The 20,927-nt window shown below is 43.9% G+C and overlaps 1 protein-coding gene and 1 long non-coding RNA gene across 9 annotated transcripts in view; one reads left to right on the plus strand and one right to left on the minus strand.

Moving 5' to 3' along the window:
• The window catches only part of RAI14 (retinoic acid induced 14), a 147,046-nt gene that overhangs the window by 97,027 nt on the left and 29,092 nt on the right, over nt 1-20,927 (plus strand). For 7 of the 8 annotated variants that reach the window (XM_019930170.3, XM_019930171.3, XM_033852780.2 and 4 more), the window contains one exon: nt 16,297-16,385. The exons of the other annotated variant lie outside the window; for it this stretch is intronic. In XM_019930170.3, coding sequence (XP_019785729.1) covers nt 16,297-16,385 — 89 coding nt within the window. The remainder of the gene's footprint in view (nt 1-16,296; nt 16,386-20,927) is intronic. 8 annotated transcript variants of the gene reach the window in all.
• On the minus strand, nt 14,937-17,077 carry LOC141278265 (uncharacterized). Its single transcript, XR_012330645.1, has 3 exons — nt 16,958-17,077; nt 15,209-15,337; nt 14,937-14,956 (listed from the first exon to the last, which is right to left on the minus strand). It is a non-coding gene; the product is annotated as an uncharacterized lncRNA (long non-coding RNA).

Genomic DNA, 20,927 nt, shown 5'->3' on the forward strand with positions numbered 1-20,927 from the left:
ATGAATCGGTAGTTTATTCTGTTTTTTTCAACTGTAGAAATGCACACAGCAGTTATAAAAAATCACCACCTCCATTTGGAAGCTGATAAAACTAAGGCCCACATGATACATCTCTCCCTGAACTAACCCTAGAACCAGTTCTAACATCTCTACCTTTGCACTTACAAGCCACTGTCGTTCCCTTCAGTGACACTGAGGTAGAAAACTAGAGGAACTCTATGGAAAAGGAAGAGAGGAGGTCATTAAGTTTTCTGTGCAAGATTTTCCATAAGTCATCATCTGCTAACGTTTAACTTTTCTACTTGGGCTATTCCTTTTGATGATTAAAGTTATCAACGGATAACTATGAGAATTTAATTTTCAAAGGCACCATGGAATTAAATCTATCTGGCTTCATATTTTCATTCACATCTAATGGCCCTAGTATTGAGAAGGAGGGGTGCGCTGCGGCGTTGGAAACCATCTCTCCTGTCCCTTCTGGACCTCGTCATTCTGCACAGCCAAGTGCTCTGTTGTGAGCCCCAAGCAGTGTTGTTCCCTTGGCTTCTCACCTTGGAAGTCTGCACTTTGGGATTTGGGTTAGTCCAGTCTGTGCGTTCCTGCCCGAGTGTACATGTGTCTCCCTCAAGCTGCGGCGACTTTGCAGTTCATGCGCCAGTTCTTTCCCACGGGCATTTGGTTTGGTAGCAGGTGAATTGGGAACCTCCTAGGAGCAGTTCTAACTTCACGGCGGGCCAATGCAGTGTGTCCCTCCTGCCAGAGGTCTTGGCTTCACCAGCCCCGCGGAGCTCGCAGGGCCAGCATTTGTCGGTGGACGCGTGTGGAATGTACTGCATTTGTCTCCAAAGGGTAAGACTAAATCACACACCTAAGGTTAGGTCCTTGGCAGGACTTGGCCTCATTCTCTGCCCGCTCATTAGGGTTTACCCTTTGATTTATACACACCTCCATATCAAAATTAATTTGGAGGCATATTTTCTAGGTAGCTTTTGTGATAACCCGTTTTGTCATCTTGCTCAGTGATGCACCATGTTTTCCTATTGCCTGACAGCCTAGAGTCCCGATTTTGGCTTTCAAGGGCCTCCCCATGACCCTGCCCTTACTTAGCTGTTTTCTCACACATTCCTTCTGCTGGAGGTGGTGCTGTCTGCTCCCTGCCCTCCCCTCCCCTCCTATAAGACCATCCAGGTGTTGTCCCAGGTTCTCTGGTCCAGAATGCCTTCCTCCCTGATATTCTCAGTCCTTTTTTTTTTTTGATTCTTCTTCTCTTTGAAATACTAGAATCTTGCTTTAGAACTTGATATTGTTACAACAATAGAAAAGTCTCTACAGCTTAAATAAGATCTGTGTTTTCTGAACGACTTGAATCCCTTACAACAGGGGTCCCCAGCCGAGGACCCCCGGGCCGGGGACGAGCAGCTCTCCACGGGCCTGTTGGGAACCGGCCGCACAGCAGGTGAAACTTCATCTGCCGCTCCCGGTCGCTCGCGTTACCCCCTGACCATCCCCACACCCTGTCCTGTGGAAAAATTGGCTTCCATGAGATCGGTCCCTGCTGCCAAAAAGGTTGGGGACCGCTTCCTTACAACACAGAAGGTCCCTGAGGACAAGGATCGTATGATTTTAGTGTTTGTGTCGGTCTCTCCCACTGTTCCAGGCATAGAAGAGGCATTTGGCTGGTGTTTGCGGATGTGAACTTTTCAGCCTGGTTCTAATGGAGAAAACACTCTCTTTCTGCTGGTACTGTCTCACGGGTAAAGTTATTAGGGGTGAGTTAACTTGGGGGTTCGAGAGGCAAAAAGCTATCCTGGTGAATGTCACAACTTGACACTTGTCTCTCCCAGCTTCCAGTGAACTTTCAGTAGAGAAATACTCAGCCTTCATTACCTAGAGAACCAGACGACCCAGAAAGTCCCAAGAATGAGGCAGCCATCTCGGCAGACATTCTCCAGAAGCCTCCATAACCCAAGGTCAATAACCAGATGGGTGGTTTGGTAATTCTTCAGACTTTTCCGTTCTTGCTGGAATATTTCCTTTAGGGAGAGATAAGAAACCTTGTCTGAAAATTTTCTCCCTCTAAAACTGATCAAAGAGGGGTTAAAAAAAAAAAAAGCTGAATGACTGGAATTCACTTTGCGAAGAGTAAAAGCAGGGTGGTGTCTGGGGTCAGAAGAGAACAGAATAGAGCAGGGCAGAGAGCCACGGCTGCAGGCTGTGTTTGTGGAGTCAGGCTTGGCTTCCTGCGACCCCTCCATTCTCTTTCCACCGTGAAGGTGAGGAAGGGGGAGGATGCCATTGCCCTAAAACCTCTCACCATAGAGCATTTGGATGTGCATTTGGATGTGCATTTGGATGTGCATTTCATTAAAGTTATGTGTGTTTGTTTTAGGAACAACCAGACTAAATAAAATCACTGCTGGGACTGTAGTATTTGAAGAAATACCACCCAGCCATGTGTGTATAGATAAATATATATATATATATATATATATATATATATATATATATGTTGTCTGTATCCATAGCCCGCGTTTCAGAAACCTGATCTTTTTGGCTTTGAAAACAAGAACTTGTGCTAGTATTTTTAGATGACTCTGTGGAACTTACATGTAAAATAGGGGAGGTCGTCCTTGAATTCTGCAAGTCAGGACAAGAAGGGGCTCCTCTGGTGGGTGACTTGTTGTACTTTTGACTCTTCCTGTTTTCGCAGAATAGGGATGGATACAGGGTTTTCTCAGTACAGTCTTGGAAATCAAGTCATACCACCTGGTCACCTTCCTCCAGTTCTTCCCACACAGCTGTCAAATTCATTTACCTAAAACTGCTGTATATTTTATGTCATTGCAGCCTCCTTCCCAGCAAAATGACCTTCCAGGCAAAACCACCCTGTGTCTTGTCTAAATCTTGTTAATGTTTGGCAGAGGGATGAACTGAACGCTATAATTTCTATATAGCATATCTGCTCTGCTTTTGGTCAAGTAGATTTTCGAAGGCGACATAACGTCTGTTCCTGTCTTGCAAATGTGCCCAGACGTTTGCTTCTAGTTGGGAGGTACTAAAATGTGCCAAACTCTGTTGTCTAAAATGCTCCAAACTCTATCGTAAGCACGTACAAAAGAAGGAGAAAATATGGTCCTTGCCTACAAGATGCATAGCATCTGGCTGAGAAGACGAGACCAATGGATGTACTGGAGAATAATTAAGTGCTGAATCATAAAATACTAACTTGTAAGGGGTTCAAGATGGGAAGAGGTGGTTAGGCACAGGAGTAGCGAAGGAATGCTTCCTGCCTGAGGTATGAAGTGTGATGCAAGGTGGACCTGAGAGAATGGATTGGGAGGGTGTGGGTGGGGACAGAGGAAGTGGAGGACAGTGTGGGTGATGTGATGGAGGCCATCGCGAGTTGAAAAGGAAAAACAACACAGTGCTCACTGTTTCCTTCCCTTCCTCCGGAGTTATCATAGCAGTTCAAGGTCAGGGACCCACTTGACACTGGATCAGTGGTTCTCAACTCCCATTAGAAGCACCTGGACAACTTTGAAAAGTGCTGTGCGGGGTGTCACCCTCTAAGATACCTATGTAATTGGTGTGGGGTGCAGTCTGGGAGTGGGGCTGTTTAAAGCACCCAGGATACTTGAATGGTCAGTCCAAACTGAGAACCACAGCGCTGGACACTCTTCAGTGAGACCCCAGGCTTCTTAGCCCAAGGCTTCTCGACAGGTTTTCCCCATGATAGGTTACAGGTAGACTGAGGAAGGCCCACGGAGCCCAGGTGGAATTTTTCCTGGCATACACGCACATACATATATGTATATATAATGCTTGTGCACAGAATAAAATTAAAGGTAAATTTTGGCATAAAGTAAATTATGTTAAACTAATTCACAAGGGTTTTAAAGGGAAAAATGGTGTTGTAGGTTAAAGCTGAACAGATCATGTTGCAAAATTGTGCTTTGGAAGGAACACTTGTAACCAGGGAAGTGGTGCAAATTGAGGAGAATAGATTTGGGGATTAAGAACTGCACTGATTAAAATATTGGAGGGATCACAGGATTTTTCATTTTAAAACTGTTTGCAAAGCAGGATTAAGTATATTGAGAAGGGAGGATTTTAAACACTCAGTTGGCTCACTGTTGCCCGGGGTTGCAGCAATCTGGCTTTTCCATGCCCTCCGCTGGCCCGGACCTGCCCCCGCATGCGGAGGTCAGGAGAGCCTGGGAAACCCCAGCTGGCTGTGTTAGAGGGCGGAGCAGGGGCGGGCGGCCGGCAGCACAAGCAGGCAGTGACCTCCACTCAGCCTAACCCCGCGAGAGGAGGGGGCACCTGGGGCGGGAGGTTCTCACGCTGGCAGTCACCAGACAGTTCAAGGGTGGAGGCGCATGAAATCACTCGACACGTGCCTGTCCTTTAGAAATACTCCTGCTTCCCTGAAATACACGCCTTCCAAAATGCTGCCGCCGCCGCCCCACCACGCTGCTGGGTCAGTCGAGGTCCAGTTTTCCGTCTCATTCATGAAGCCTTTTCTAAATTCCTAAGGGGGTGAGCTCGATCTCAACCACTGCCTCTCTTAAAACACCTAGGATTTGATGAGTCTTGGTTACCTATGTACTTACCTCATCCCTGTTATTCGACTATCGGGGTCAGAGCCCAGTCTTATCCAATTAATAAGAAAGGAATTGTTATTAATCGTGTTAATATTGAGGGCCCAGCACTGGGCTAGGGGCTTTCATATGTGTCATTCATTCAACAGATAGTTGATTCTTTCACCCATTTTAAAGACCATGTCAGTTTCCCTCAGGTATTTCTTATCTGATGCTCTCAATTACCCTGGAGTAATTTGTGAAGAGGAAAGTGTGGGTCAGAAAGGTTTGGAAATTGGTACAAATCACCCATTCTGGGTGGTGGAGTCTGGGGGTCTATTCTGAGCACAAGAGATGAATCATTTGCCCTAAAGAGATTTCATACTGCCCAAGTGCTGTTTTTCCTACTGCATTTGTGAAACCAAACAATCCCGAAGAAAAAGAGCTAACTCTCAGCTTAAGTGTCGCGGGGTTTCTTAGCTCTGAGTATGTGATCTTTCTTCTCAGCCTCTCCTCCTCCTGTCCCCAGGAGATCTCTGTCCCCAGAAGCACGGCTGATTCCATTAGCACATCGTGGGCACTTAAAGGACAGGAATCCTATTTTTACAGCCTTTATTTCTTTTATGCCAGTCACCATTTATTATATCTATCTGAAACGTTTAGCAGGAGAAGGCCACCAGTGTTCCCATTTCTCAAACTGTCTGCCCCCTCAGTCCCTAACGGGGGCAGTGATCAAAGTCCCTGTTGCAGCTGCCTTTGAAATAGCTGAAGGCCTGGCAGCCCTATTACTTCTCTGCCAGAGGCGATTTCTCTTAGGCCCATAGGGTTGATCCCAACTAGTAGAGTAGGATTCGTTTTTCAACACCTTTTTGACTATAAGCTATTAGACAGTGATGCCTTCCTTACCCTTGGATTATAATCTGAAACGGGAATCCAGGTCTTTTAGGATTAAGGTTTGTCCCGCTGAAATACTTGGGTGTGTGCTAAGCCTCTTTTGAGCTCAGTGACCTCATTAGAATTTAGATGCTGCAGCAAGTAAGTCCCAGGAAACAATTGGTAGGCTGGGTTGGAATCGTAGACTTGAGAGCTGAAAAAGGCTTCAGTGGTCATGTGGACCAGATGAATAAACTGAGGCCAGTGAAAGTGAGCGACCTTATCGTTCCATACTTGGGGATAGCAGAACTGCGACCAAAACCAAAGAATACTGAATTTTAGTTCATGCTTCTGCCTCCTATGCCAGTGGTCCTAAAAATGGGACGTGTATGAGAATCACCTAGGGGGCTTGTTAAAACACAGATTGCTGGGCCCCTGCCCTGTGTCTGGGCAGGATCCTCAGAATCTGCATTTCTCACAAGCTCCCAGTGCTACTGATGCTGCTGGCCCAAGGGCCACACTGTGAAAACCACCATGTGACATGATGTTGGGAAGCAAACTAAAGCTTGTAATAACGACATAAAGGACACAGCCTCTCCCTTAAGAACTTATAGTACAACCTGAAGAAAACATGGTCATGCCAGTTTCTGGGTGTGCCTTGGTTTAAGGAAATGCCAAATAGAAACTTCAGATGGAAAAGGCAAATTCAAAACGGAAGACTTGCATTCTCCCCCCGCCCACCCCAGACCACTTCTCTGTGCTAGGAAAATTGCAATAGGCAAGACAAGATCTCTGCCCTCGTGGAGCGTATGGAAGGTATAGTCTAACGGGGCACTCAGACAATAACCACATGCCTCTTTCATGTAATATCAGGTGCATCGGAGAAAAAGCAGCAGCCAGGGGCCACTTTGAATAAACCTGGGCAAGAAAGGCCCCTCTGAGCAGACACCTTCATTTGAGCAGATTCCTGAATTAGGATGGGGTGCCAAGCCTGCTCTTTTCTAGGACTGCTGTCCTGGTGGAGGGAACAGCAAGGCGAATGCTCCTAGGTGGGAGGGTACTTGATGTGGCCTCAGCGAACCGGGAAAGAGCTAGAAGGTGAGATCACAGTGGGAGCCAGGACTTCCTCATATAGAGCCTGGTGAGCCACACCAAGGATTTTGGATTAAATCCTAACTCCAAATACTTAATTTCTCTGATTCATTTTTATGTGACTTAATATCATTTTTTCCCCCCTCCAGAAAGATTGTCTTACAAAAGCAATGCAACTGAAGTATAGGCGACTATAGGTGTTGGGAAATGCTGAAGCTCTCAAGGGATTATGAAAAGTTGGTTATTACCGTGAAGTATTTCTGAGTCACGCCAACCATGGTGATCCCTCTTGTAAATAAAGGGCTTTCAAAGGAAAGAAGGAAGATGTGGGTTTCGCAGGGAGGAACTGCTCTTAGAGTCAGGGCAGTGAGCTCAAGTCCTGATTTTCTGCACATTTCCTAACCTCTCTGAGCCTCAGTGTCTTCATCTGTGAAGTGAGGATGTTGGGCCAGCGTATCCTTCTGGAACCTTCTAACACGCTGGGATTCTGGGTGTGTCTCGTGCTGGTAGGGTTTGGTGTATGGGTGTTTCTTTGTGGCTTGATTGACTTGGGGAGTGAAAAGTCGGTTGCCGAGGCTGCCAGTGGCCAGCCTGTTGCGTTCCCGACCTCACCCGGCTGGCCAGCTCTTTTGGTATCGGGAGCTGGGGTGCTCGTAAAGGGCAAAGAGTTTGGTTTGAGTGAAGTCTTCTGTGAATGAATATGCCTAAAAACTCCAAGTCTTCTGAAAGTAGCCTTGTGAGTTTGTGTCTCCTCCAAGTATGTGCTTCAGCTGGCAGTCAGAAACCAGAAGAACTCTGTTTGTTGTTACTCTGAAAGATGGAAGGAACTTTCCCAGCCATCAGTCATGGGCTTTTAAATAGTAATAGTTCAAGTCCGCTTCGGGTTAAGGGCCTTGAGAAACATGCCGGCCTTGTCTCGAGGCATTGAAGGCTTGTACAACTTGCGGAGCGGTTTTGTAATAAACGAAACCTCTGTCACAGGCTCTGTTTGCTGCAGTGCTTGGATAACACTTCTTTCCATTGGAGACCACTGGCGACCCTGATCAGCCCCAGTGAGAAGCCTGTGTTTGCTTTTTGGCCAAATACTTAGTTTTTTGTAGTTTAAACTTTGTTTCTTAAAGAGCCGTACAGCTAGTAAGTTATATTATGTGGTATTTGACAGTTTGCAGAGTGGTCTAACAAATAGTGCAGTTTCTCAGCATGGTGTTGAAGGGCCAACTCTGCAGGCAGAATGCTGAAGTCAAATCCAGGCTCCCCTACTTACTGGTTCTGGGACTTCGGGCAAGCTTACTGGACTCCTCTGTGTCTCAGTTTCCTCCTCTGTAAAATGGGGATGATGATAATTACCCCTCCCAAGGCTGGTTGGGGGGTGTAATGAGTTAAAACGTAACTAGTGCATTGTATTTCAACAGATAAGCTGCTATTATTATTGATGCTGATGTTTTTTAGTTGCCCAAACATGGTTTAGAGATGAGGGAACTGAAGTTAGGTACCTCAGCCATGATGACACAACAACAGCGCAGCAAACCCAGCCGTGGTAGCCCGGCCTGCTCACTGGGTTTCCGCTGGTTCTTCCTCTGCACCTTCAGGATGCCATCCAGCTGCTGTCCTGGGGCTCTCAAGGTCATCTTGGTCTTCTCTTGGGAGTGGGAGGGAGGGAGGAGGAAGAAGAAGGGGGGTGGTTGGTGGGGGAGAGATCGGGAGCCGCAAAACTCTGAAGCACAGAAACCTTGGGAAGTTCCAAGTGACAAAAACAGAGAAATTCCAAATATCAATAAGCAGCAGAGGCATCAAAGGATCACGATGTAAATCTTCAGGCCATTCTGCCTTTTAGTTACCCCTCTGTGAAAGGGCCCAGCTGAGTTTTATAAGCAAAGCTAAACATTGCCTATTATAATGAAACTTAAAACAGCATCGATTCCTTTTTTGTGGGATATATCAACAAGATTGCTTTCAAGGCTTAAGGGGATTTTGTTTTCAGAAGCGGTTTGAAACAATAGGTACCTTGGTAAAAAGGATGGTGTGAGGTTCTTAACTCATCCTCCATTTAGAGCAGCGCTTTGCAAACAGTAATGTGCACGGGAGTCAGCTGGGAAACTTGTAAAACACAGCTTTTGGGGCAGTGATTGGGGGTGGGGTCTGAGAGCTTCCATTTCTAACAGCTTCTGGTCTGTGGTTCACTCTGTGAGCATCCAAGACTTTTAGGCTATTGAAGTGCGCTCACTTCGGCTGCACTAGAATCTGGACAGCCACCCTGCTGTATCCCTGGGCAGTGACGAGTGTCCTTGTCACTGGGCCTGGAGTTAGAGGGGTGGATAAAGGATTTTATATCCCTCCCTCCTCCACTGAATTCTGAGACCTGTCCAAATGAAGAGGTAAACAAGCCAATAGAACCTCTCATAAAATACATTGCTATTGACTCTTGAATGACATTTCTTGTCTTTAAGAGGAAGGGCCACACTTTTTAATTAGGTGTAAAAGCCTACAGAGACAAAGCCAAAGGATGCTCTGAATTTGTTTTGCATTCACTCTTCTATTCCTCTAAGGGGAAATTTCAGCTGATAATTAGCTGAAATAGCTATCTCAAAGCGTTCATTAAGAAAGACTTAAGTGTTTCTTGTGTGGAAAATTTAGGTGTAATTAAAATTCTCATCGCTTAAAATTTGGCAGACAGTAACAAGTCCTGGCTGGGATGTGGACAGATTGGAGCCCTCATGTCGTTGATGGGGATGTAAAATGGTGCAGCAGCTTTAGAGAACAGTCTAACATTTCCTTAAAGACGTCAACATGGTTACCATATGGTTCAGCAATTCCACTCCTAGGTCTGTACCCACTAGAATTGAAAACAGGTGTCCACGCAAACACTTGTACACAAATGTTTTAGCAGCATTATTTGCAGTAACCAAAAAGTAGAAACACCCCAAGTGTCCATAACCAACGAGTGGATACACAAAATGTGATATATCCACCCAATGGAAGGAATAAGGTGCTGGTACGTGCTACAACGTGGATGAACCTTGAAAACAGGCCAGATGAAAGAAGCCAAGCACAAAAGACCACATGTTGTATGATTCGATCTTGATGACATGTCCAGAATAGGCAAACCCATAGGTACAGAAAGTAGGTTAACGATGGCCAAGGGTAGGCATGGGAATGGAGAGTGAATACTAATGGGTACAAGGACTTTTTTTAAGCTGATGAAAGTGTTCTGGAATTAGATAGTGATGTTGGTTGCACAACTTTGTGAATATCCTAAAAACAACTGAATTGTGCATTTTAAAATGGTGAATTTACGTACCTTAAAATATATCTCAATAAAAAGACTGAGATCTGCTCATGATGTTTTTTCAGCCTTTGTTTAATTTGTCTTAATAGAATTATATCGCAGCATCATGCGTTTGTATTAAATGGTTTATCCCAGAGATCCTCAACCGGGGCACTATTGACATTTTGATATGTTGATGTTATTGACATTTTAGACGAGTCACATAATTGTTTATTGTGGGGCCTGTACATTGTAGGATGTTTAGCAGCATCTCTGGTCTTTACACGTTAGACACCAGGAGAATCTACCCACCCCCAACCCTGTGAATAATCAAAAATGTCTCCGAATGTTGCCAAACGTCCCCTGGGTGGGGCAAAAATCACCCCCAGTTGAGAACCACTGGTTTATCTTTAGTCTTCCTACTAAAAGCTTAGATCCATGAGGGCTTTTTTTTTATTCACCATGTGTTTCTCAGTGCTTAGAACAGTGTCTGGCACGTAAATACCCTAGTATAGTAAGTATATGAGTGAATTAATGTATTTAGCTATAGCAATTTATAAAAATATACAACTGTAGAAATACCGAAATTATCCCATGCTTGGGTTAGGTCTAATGCCCTAGAATTAACATTGTCAAGAACAGTCTCTGTTTGGGGGCGAGGGGGGCCTGTTAATCAGCCTACTACTTTGCCTGCCCACCTCACCCCAGTCTACAAACTGTCTTTATCTAGAGGTGTGTTGTTTTACCAGCTATCCAGGGCACGGGCCATTAAAGGCCACCAGCCATGCTCTTCATTAGTGGTGTGCTGACCTGGGGAGCCATCTGCTCCCTAAGCCTGAGGTAACGCCCACAGATGCCCATCTGCAGTCCAGACCAGCACCCACCAGTCACAGGGTCTGCTGCCTTTAGGAGACTGCCGCCCTGAGGGGACCGCATTTATCAGTCACTGCAGAGGAAGGGAAACCTACTCGCTGTCATTTACAAACCTAGGTTCTGTCAGTGACTAATCATGTTTTCCCACCCAACTTTCCACTTGAGTATCTTATTAAAAGTTGGCTCTGCTTCTCGTTCACATTCAGAGGCTAAATGCTAATGACTTGTTGCTGCCAAACCCTGCTTTGGGGATTATCACTTCTATGGAAGGCGCTGGAATGTTAGCAGCTCAAGTGTGAGCGTTAGACAAGGCTGGTCTCAGATGGCTTTCTTTTTGGTCATCTGTGACTGTCTACAAGTCTCTCTTTCTTGCTTTCCTCTTCCTCCTTTCTTTCCTTCTTTCTTCATTTCTTAAGCAATGATGGTTCTGACCTAATTTCTGCTAACCTGTCTTTTCTGAACACTGAGACAAGTCCTTTTATTAAGCAACATGTCTCAGACTCTGTGCCTTGTCTTGTGTCGATGAGGCTCTGATAATTGGTGGTATTTTCTTGGATGTTTACTACACGCTTCACGTTTTGCTAGTGCTTTTACACGTACCTCATTGATTCCTCACAGCCCATTTAACAGGTGTGATGATGGTACTGTGAGCACATTTTTGTAAAGAGCTCTTTTATTTTAGAAATACATATTGAAGTATTTATGAATGAAATGATATGACATGAGATTTGCTTCAAAATAATGGTAAGGGTGTAGATGAAACAAGGTTGTTTCGCATTCAAGTTAGACATGGTATTGGATACAAAGGATTTCATTGCGTTATTATTTCTCCTTTGTAAAGTGCGTATCTTTTAAGTATATGTGTAGAAAAGTTCAGAGACAAAAAGATAATGAGATTTGCCTCAAAATAATCCAGTTGTGGCAGGGGAGGAGGTAGAGTGGATGAGTTTATAGATAAAGTAAGATCTGTGACTTTGAGTCATTGTTGTTGGTTTTCTGTTTGTTTTCTTTTTGTTTTAGCTTTAAAAAAGGTACTGTTTAATTCTTATCCTCTACTCATAAATAGGTCTTTTGCCTTGGCCAGTATTTTACTAAACTTCTTTATGATGTTATTACGCATGGCCTGAATTAAATAAAAAATTCATAGGAATAAAACAACTAAGAAGTAAAAATATCTAGTTGTCACTTTTTTAATACATTTTTTAAAAACTGGATGTTTGTACCTTTTGACTGCCTTCGTCTAGTTCCCCTTCCCCCGATCCCCTCACCTCTGGTAACCATAAATCTGATCTCTTTTTCTATGAGTTGGTTGGTTGGTTGGTTGGTTGGTTTTTGAAGTATAATTGACCTACAACACTGTTAGTTCCTATTACGCAACATAGTGATTTGATATTTCTGTACATTCCAAAATGATCACAGTGATAAGTCGAGTTACCATCTGTCACCATACAAAGATGTTACATAGTTATTGACTGTATTCCCCACGGTGTACACTTCATACCCCTGACTCATTTATTTTGCCACTGGAAGTTTGTACCTCTTAATCTCCCTCACTTATTTCTTTCCTCCCTCCACCCCCCTCCCCTCTGGCAACCACCTGTATCTATAACTGTTTCTGTTTTGTTATGTTTGTTCATTTGTTTTTTAGATTCCACATATAAGTGAAATCATACAGTATTTGTCTCTGCCTGACTTATTTCACTTAGTGTTAATACCCTCTAGGTTCGTCCATGTTGAAGCAAATGGTAAGATTTCATTCTTTTTTATGGCTGAGTAATAGGCCATAATATGTATACATACCACATCTTTATCCATTCGTCTGTTGATGGGTAGTTATGATGCTTTCATATCTTGGCTATTGTATATAATGCTGCAGTGAACACTGGGGTGCATATATCTTTTCTAATTAGTGTTTTCATTTTCTTCAGATAAATACCCAGGAGTGGAACTGCTAGGTCATATGGTAGTTCTATTTTTAATTTTCTGAGGGATCTCCATTCTGTTTTCCATAGAGTCTGCACCAATTAATATTCCCGCCAGAGGTGTGCCAAGATTCCTTTCCTTTACATCCTTGCCAGCACTTGTTACTTGTTATCTCTTTGATAATAACCATTCTGACAGGTGTGAAGTGATATCTCACTGTGGTTTTGATTTCTATTTCCCTGATGAGTGATGTTGAGCATTTTTTCATGTATATCTCAGCCATCTGTATATCTTCTTTGGAAAAATGTCTGTTCAGATCCTCTGCCCATTTTTTTTTTTTTTAATTTTTTTTATTTGCAGTACGCGGGCCTCTCACTGTTGTGGCCTCTCCCGCTGCGGAGCACAGGCTCCGGATGCGCAGGCTCAGCGGCCATGGCTCACGGGCCCAGCCGCTCCGCGGCACGTGGGATCTTCCCGGACCAGGGCACAAACCCGTGTCCCCTGCATCGGCAGGCGGACTCTCAACCGCTGCGCCACCAGGGAAGCCCCAAGCATGTGAGATTTTGTGTGAGCCTTTTAAGAGTGGAGTCTCTATTTCCCACAGCCCTCTGGCTCTCCCGAAAGTAAGCCCAGCTGACCTTCAAAGCCAAACATTCTAGGGGCTCATCTTCCTGGTGCAGGGCCACTGGGCCAGGGAACCCAGTGTGGGGCTTGGACCCCTCACTCCTTGGGGAGAAACTTTGCAATTGTAATTATCCTCCTCTTTGTGGGTTACCCACCCAGGGTATGGGTCTTGACTATAGCACATCTCCGCCCTTCCTACCTGTCTCGTTGTGGTTCCTTCTTTATATCTTTGGTTGTAGAAGATCTTTTCTACTAGTCTTCTGATCTTTCTTTAATAGTTGCTCTGTAAATAGCTGTAATTTTGGTGTGCCCGTGGAGGGGAGGGTCTTTCTACTCTGACACCTTCTCTAATCAAAACATTTTTTAAGGCTGAATTTGCCCTTATAAATATTTAATCTGATAATGTGCACAGAAACCTAATAGTTCTTCCTGTGGATAATCACACACAAAATACCCAACACTGGTATCATTCAAGGTCCCAGTAGGAAACAGGTAGCACTCACATAGGATAATTGATGGGTGGTTAAGAAAGGAACTGTATATACACCTGTGGTCAGATTAAACCAGCAAGGCTGGAAAAGCAGCCCTGGCTAGTAACAGTGGGAAATATTTCACCACCACTGCTACCCACACCTGAAGAGGCAAGGAGAGAAATCAGTTACCAAAACCCAGAAAGAGCTGCAGCTGTAACTTTGGAAGAGCTGGCCCACAGAGCTGTGAACTTCACAGAGGAAGTAGAGGAAGGCAGCCAAGTCATCCATAGAGCACGTCGTGTTCGTCAGAGCACATTTATCAACGTGCAGTAGTGGCCTGCACTAATGCTTCGTTGTCACATGTGTCTGCAATTTCAATCCCCTTTTATTACAGTGTGCAACCCAGAGGTAATCCAGGAAGCCTTGGAGTAGAAGAAATATAAATATTACAGGGGGAAGAGGGTTAGTAACTCAGAGGGGCACATTGAAGAGATTCTGGGTTGCTAGCAGGCGATACGAGGAGGGATTTTGAGTCTCTGGCCAAGTTCTGTTTCTTCAGTATCAGAGTAAAAGGGGCACGTTCCATTTGTGAAGTTTTAGCAGTATACAGTTACGGTGTGTGTAGCTTTCTTTATATATGTTAAACTTCAATCAAAACTTCTGTATCTATACATACTTTTATGTTTTTTGTGTGTGTGCACGCGTGTGCATGTGTGTGAGTGTGCTGATTACTAATCCTGGTACTTTTATCTTTAGCAGAAGATAGGGCTGTCCAGATCATTTTGATTGAGTTCTCCCCGGTCATAGGAGATAGAAGAATGAATAGCTTAGAAGCAAACACATAGATATTAAGAAGATAAATATTAATAAATATTAGAGCTTAATAATGCGGGGCATTTCGATTCATAGCCTTGAAAGCAGAGTTCAATAATTGAGGCTCTTAATGGTAATATCATGTCCCCGAGAGCAATTTAATTATGTAACATACACTGTTACTAAAACTGGGGAGATTTTAGAAACCTTCCACTGTGATTGCACAATTCACTGCTTAAAGATGAACTTTACTTATTGTAAAGTTGTTACCCCAACAATACTGAAAACAGAGGTATTATTGTAGTGCCTTTTAGGGAGGTTCTTCGGGTTAAGCCGTATTTAATGAGGAATTCCATTTAAACAAGTCACCACGTTCCCAAGTCATTCCAGATGATCAGAGTTTCACCGTAGTGTGTAATCACCTACAGAGTGGATTTTGACTGTAAAGAAACGTTACACATAAACTGCTGCACAAATGCAGAAATACTTGGTGTGACCAGAGCCAGGTAAGCTTTCATTATAATTTTAAAGAATGTTAGAGCCAGAGGGACCATCAGATATCATCTGAGTCAATCCCCACATTTTACTGTGGAGGGAATTTAAGCTCGGAGAGGTTAAACTGACGTCCCAAAGATACATAGCTGACGTATGGCCGATTTGCAACCAGGACTGACCTATCCCCAATTGCTGACCTGCCCACCTTTACAAAGCCTCGTTCTCCAGAGCAGAGGTGCTGGGTCAAGCTGACTTGGGTTTGAATCGGTTTAGCTCTTGGACTTGCTAGTTGAGTGTGACCCTGGGCCCCAGTGACAGGTCCTGTCCTGTGAAAAAATATTGCCTGGGTATTAATTCAGAGGTACAGATACCAAGGTGCTGCATGGCAAGTATCTTGAGAAGTTAAGTCCCTGAGATAGGGCGGAGGAGAGCTGGGAGGCTCCTTAACCTCCTTCTATAGGAAGGAGGCTGTGAAGAGGGAAGACCTCTGCAGTGGAGACCTTCCTGGGGTTTTTGCCTTCTCAGCCTCTGGGCCTGAGTGCCCAGTGGAACTGTGCTTTCCTTCTGTCTGTAGAAGTGCACTTTACTCCGGGATCTGTGGGGACGATGGGTGCATTTGTGGGCCTTCTCTAATGCTGTTTGCACCTGACTGAGTGTAGACACCTGCCATCTAATGGAGATGGTGTTAGGACTCACCTCAAAAGGTTTTTAGGAGAATGAAAAGAGGTAATGTATCAAACTGAGTAGTTGGCACACATCAGCCACTTAAAAGTTGTGTACAACTATTGTTATTCAGCTAGAACACAACAATGGATTTGACCTTGATGCTGTTCAAGAACCTTGACCGTTGTTTGACTCAGACAAATTTCCCTTCATAGAGCGTATTACTTAAAAATAATGGCTTTGGTGAAAACACTAGACAGCAGAAAAAAGTTGATAAATTACTTCTTATTTAGGAATCCGATCTAGTTGGGACTGGCTCTTCTTCCCTAAAGGGACAAGGAATGTAGTTGTGTCTTACTGTTTTCAAGCTTTGTTTTTACGTTGGAAGACCTAAGATCTAGCTCCTAATCCATTACTTAATAAAAAGTGTCAATGAGCAAATTATCAGACTGCTTTGAGCCTCTGTTTCCTCCTCTTTAAAACGAGGTTGATAATAATACCTACTCACAAGATGGTTGTGGAGCTTAAGTGAGAGAACGTGTACACAAAGAGGCAAAAACATGGTCAGAGATGAACTCTGAAGAGTGGAAATCTTCAGGAGATTATGTTACCTCTTTTCCAGTTTTCATCTTGCTGCTACAAAAGGACACGTGGAATGCCTCAGGGTCATGGTTACGCATGGCGTGGATGTGACAGCCCAAGATACTGCCGGTATGTAGTCTTTTTCTCTTAAGTCAACAGGCCAGCAGGAAAGTAGATGTCACAAAAGTGATACATATTCACTGTGGAAAATTTACAATCTATACAGATAAGCCAAAGGAAGAACATAGAGTCTACTCCATTGACCAAGCTCTGACATGGTTTCATTATTCGTGCCTTTACGGGTGTTTTCATCTTATATGTGGTTAGTCAACTAGAGACTGTATGCTTTTTATCCCCCATTAAAAATTTTTATTTTCTAAGATTATTTGTATGGACCAAGCACCTTTCCCTAATTTTTGTTTTTATGAACCATGGTATGAAGTGCTGAATGGAATGAATTGTGTAGGCGCTCATTTTGTCAACTAGCTGAGTTGAGCTCTGTGGACAGAAGCCAGGATCCTAATGTGGACCAGCTGCCCATGGTCTGCACCCCTTACTGTGGTCTAGTGTATCTGAATCACCTGGGAACTGGAGGGGAGGAAGGGAGGGAGAGAAAGGGGGAAAGGAGAGGAAAGAAAAGAATAAACAGTGCACGCACACAGACACACACAAAACCCCACACATAGATACCCAAACTCTACCTTCTGAAATTCAGATTCCATTGTCCGAACGTTTCCAGCCAATTGGTATTTTTTGTAAAGCTCCGAGGTGATTCTAACGTGAAGCCAGTGTTGTTAAATGATGATTAAGGCAAATAGAAGAGGAAGTGTAGTCTTGTCTTTCATGAACGTTGTTTTACAGGAAGGAGCCCCTGGGGTCTCCAGCCTGGGATTCTGCCCCTGTTGGCCACACCAAAAGATCAAAGCAGCTACTGATGGCTTTTCATTTCTATATTGTACTTGAAAATCTGTCTTCTAATAGGCTTTTGGTGGTTTTTACTGGAATATAAAATCAGTCTATTTCACAGTCTTTATTTAGGCTTTTCATTAATCGTAATGGATCACTTTCCCTTCCCCAAAACACTGACACCTCAGAGTAGTCATCTTGGGGCAGATTAGTCAATCAGGTATTGTGAAAATATAATTTTTTCAAAATATGACTGGAAAACTGGTGTTTTGGAATTGTTTTCATAAAGGCTGTGGCATTAAAAAGAGATCATCTCAGTGTTTGGGAACCTTTATTCTTTGAGAATAGATTCGTTTTTTTAGGACAGGCCAAGAGCCACTTGACGTCAAGTCAGATAAATGAAGTGTCAACCTGGTAAAACCATTTTTGGTCAAAAATAGTGAGTGACTGAAGTAACCGAATGATTTTCCTGAGCAGTCCCACAGAAAGCTCCAGAAAAATATTGTGAGAAATGGCAATACCAATAGAAGAAAGAATGGTTTCCCTAAGTGACCACCTTGAGGGAAACACTAATCTATGTTGCTAATTAAAATCATCTTTAATCCCAAGACCCAGTTATTTTGTTTTTAAAGTTTATTGTTACTACTTTTAAAGTTGTACCACATACACTCAGGGCAGTATGAGTGGCTACAGTCGCCTTGATGAAACATATGTCCTCTTAAGTAGACAGGGTTTCTTCTCTAAGAAAATCATTATCTAGAAGAATTTTCTTAGACTGAATATATTTGAGCTGTAATACAGTTTTGTTTAACTGCATTTGATGTTAAAAAATAGATTAGACAGGAATCTGGTTATTTCCATCATAACCAAACATCTCTCCCCCATATTTTTATTAAAGGGAAAAAATGTTTCTGGGCTTCCCTGGTGGCGCAGTGGTTGAGAGTCCGCCTGCCGATGTAGGGGACATGGGTTCGTGCCCCGGTCCGGGAAGATCCCACATGCCGCGGAGTGGCTGGGCCTGTGAGCCATGGCCGCTGAGTCTGTGCGTCCGGAGCCTGTGCTCCACAACGGGAGAGGCCACAGCAGTGAGAGTCCTGTGTACCGCAAAAAAAAAAAAAAAAAAAAAAAGTTTCTTCAATATGTGCTCATTGTAGAAAATTTGGGAAATACAGAAAACTACCAAGAAGATAACGAGTGCTTCTGCTCCAAGAAGAAAAAAATTTTACCGTTTAGCTATATTTCCTACCAGATTTTTCTGGCACATTTTTACATAGTTGAGATCACATTATATAATAAACTCTAAATCCTGCCTTAAAAAAAAAAAAAGATTACCATGATCATTTTCTGCACTAAAAGCTTTTAAGAAGCATAGTTTTTTGTGGCCATCTAACACCACGTGGGTGGAGTTTGTATTTACTATCAGAGCCCTCACTCAGTTTCTGAGAGCCTGGGGAATCGGGCAGTGAGACCTGGACACCCCAGTGCAGTTCCCTCTTCCTTGCCAGCTGAGATGACAGTGCCCTCCAAGAAGCTGGAGGGGAGGACTTCCCTGGCAGTCCAGTGGTTAAGACTGCGCTTCCACTGCAGGGAGCATGGGTTCAACCCCTGGTCGGGGAACTAAGATCCCACGTGCTGCAAGCCATGGCCAAAAAAAAAAAGAAGCTGGAGGGGACACTGCAGACCCATCCTGGATGCTTCTCTGGGCTGGTCAGTGGGAACTGCCACAGCCCATTTCTTTCAACTCTGATGGAAACTGGGAGAATCCACGGCACTTTGTAGCCCCAGAACATCGTCCAAACATCCCATGAGTTGCAAATGTCTCAGAGCTGCCGGTCACTTCCCTCTTGCCTGACGTTTTAAACAATGAGGTCAGCACTCTGGTCCTTGGCCTTATTGTTTTTACTTTAGTCTGAGTGAGGCACTGACTTCTTGTGATCTCTTGAAAACATGCGAAGAGAATACAGGAACAAAAGAAGGAAAAGTGGCATGGATATAAAAGTGCATAGAGAGTCTGTCGTGTTATGTAGAACAACACTTCTCAAACTTTTTTCTGTTACAGTGAACCAGGTAAACGTGATGGCCTTTACTGCTCACATCCTTCCTGTCGGCTCTGTCACCCAGTCCCATCTCTCCCTCAAGAACACGTATCAGAATCCAAGGGAAGGACAAGGACATTAGTCACTGTGCTTTAGTGGTCGTCATTTGCCCAAAACATTTGACGAATGAATGAATTAAATGGCTCCGCTCTCATAGGTGCTGTCTTTTCAGTAAACCTACCTGAAGTATTGCCATATTATTACTAAGATATAGTCGTCTTCAATCCCAACAGCCACTGAGAACGCGTGTGAAAATCTGTTGCCATAAATCCAGCTGCCCTATAGAGTTTCTGAAAAAAACCTGCTTTCAAAATATATCATTACGCTAACCCTTTTAATTCTTTTTATCCACAAAGTCTACAGGATGATTTTAAACTGGTGCTTGGATTTAAGTTCAGAAGCAAAGGGTTTTTAGCATCTATTTCTTTATCAACTATCCTTCCACATAAAATGCTTGGAAGTCTGACCAGAGACTTTTTAATTTATTTTATTTTATTTTTATTTTTAGCTGCATTGGGTCTTCATTGCTGTGCGCGGGCTTTCTCTAGTTGTGGAGAGCGGGGGCTACTCTTCGTTGCAGTGCGCGGGCTTCTCATTGCGGTGGCTTCTCCCGTTAAGGAGCGCGGGCTCAGTAGTTGTGGCACACGGGCTTAGCTGCTCCGCGGCATGTGGGATCCTCCCAGACCAGGGCTCGAACCCATGTCCCCTGCACTGGCAGGTGGATTCTTAACCACTGTGCCACCAGGGAAGCTCCTGACCAGAGACTTTTCATAAGTGCTTTACAGACAATCTTAGGAGCAGAACACTGTCAGAAGATAAGGCCTTGGGTGCAGTACAGTACATCTCAATCATCATTTTAGATAGCCTTTGAGGCTTAGGTGAGATAATACGTGTGGGCATCTTAGCGCCCAGCACACAGTGAGTGCTCGCTGCCTTTGGCTCCTATTTTATGATGATTGTTGCTACTTCATCCACATCACCTTTATTCTCTTTTACACATCAGGCTTTTGCAGAGGTTTCACATCTTAAAAAAAAAAAAAAAATTGTGATCATCCCCAAGCCAAATACTTTCATAGTACAAATCAGAAAAAGAAACTCCAAAACTGGCAGAAGCTCATGACTCATGTTTTTGGTTTGGGGGGGGGTTCCCCCCATTCCTCATTGCCTGTTTGCCAAACAACGCCATAGGCGTATATATAGCGATCAGCTGGGAAAGTCCACACCTAAACTCATAGCGCTGACTCTGAACAGGGCCTGCGTAATTGTCCAGCGCCTCTCGTTGCTTTGTTTGCTCTTGTTCTTCACTGATGTAGGAAGTGGCATTTCTGTCTGTTTCTTTAGAAATCACTTCTCCCAGATTTCTAGGCTTATTTATTATTATTATTTTTTTAATGGCTGCAGTTAGCACCTGGGAGGATGAGATTGGATTAAACAGAAGCATTTACAGAAGATTGAAGAAGACCAAAGAATCTTCTGTTTGTTATCACTGCTCATCTGAAGCATGAGCTTTCGGACTCCCTTTATGAGCAAGCGTATGCATTTGACACAGTGTGATCCAGTGGCTTAAACAAGATAGACTTTTCTGGCTCTCAGTTGAAAGTCCCAAATTGGTATGGCAGCTTGGCTGCACACCAAGGGACCCAGACTCCTGTTGGTCCACCATCCAGGG

Source organism: Tursiops truncatus, chromosome 3 (assembly GCF_011762595.2).
Source record: "Tursiops truncatus isolate mTurTru1 chromosome 3, mTurTru1.mat.Y, whole genome shotgun sequence".
In the NCBI taxonomy this organism is placed as follows: domain Eukaryota; kingdom Metazoa; phylum Chordata; class Mammalia; order Artiodactyla; family Delphinidae; genus Tursiops; species Tursiops truncatus.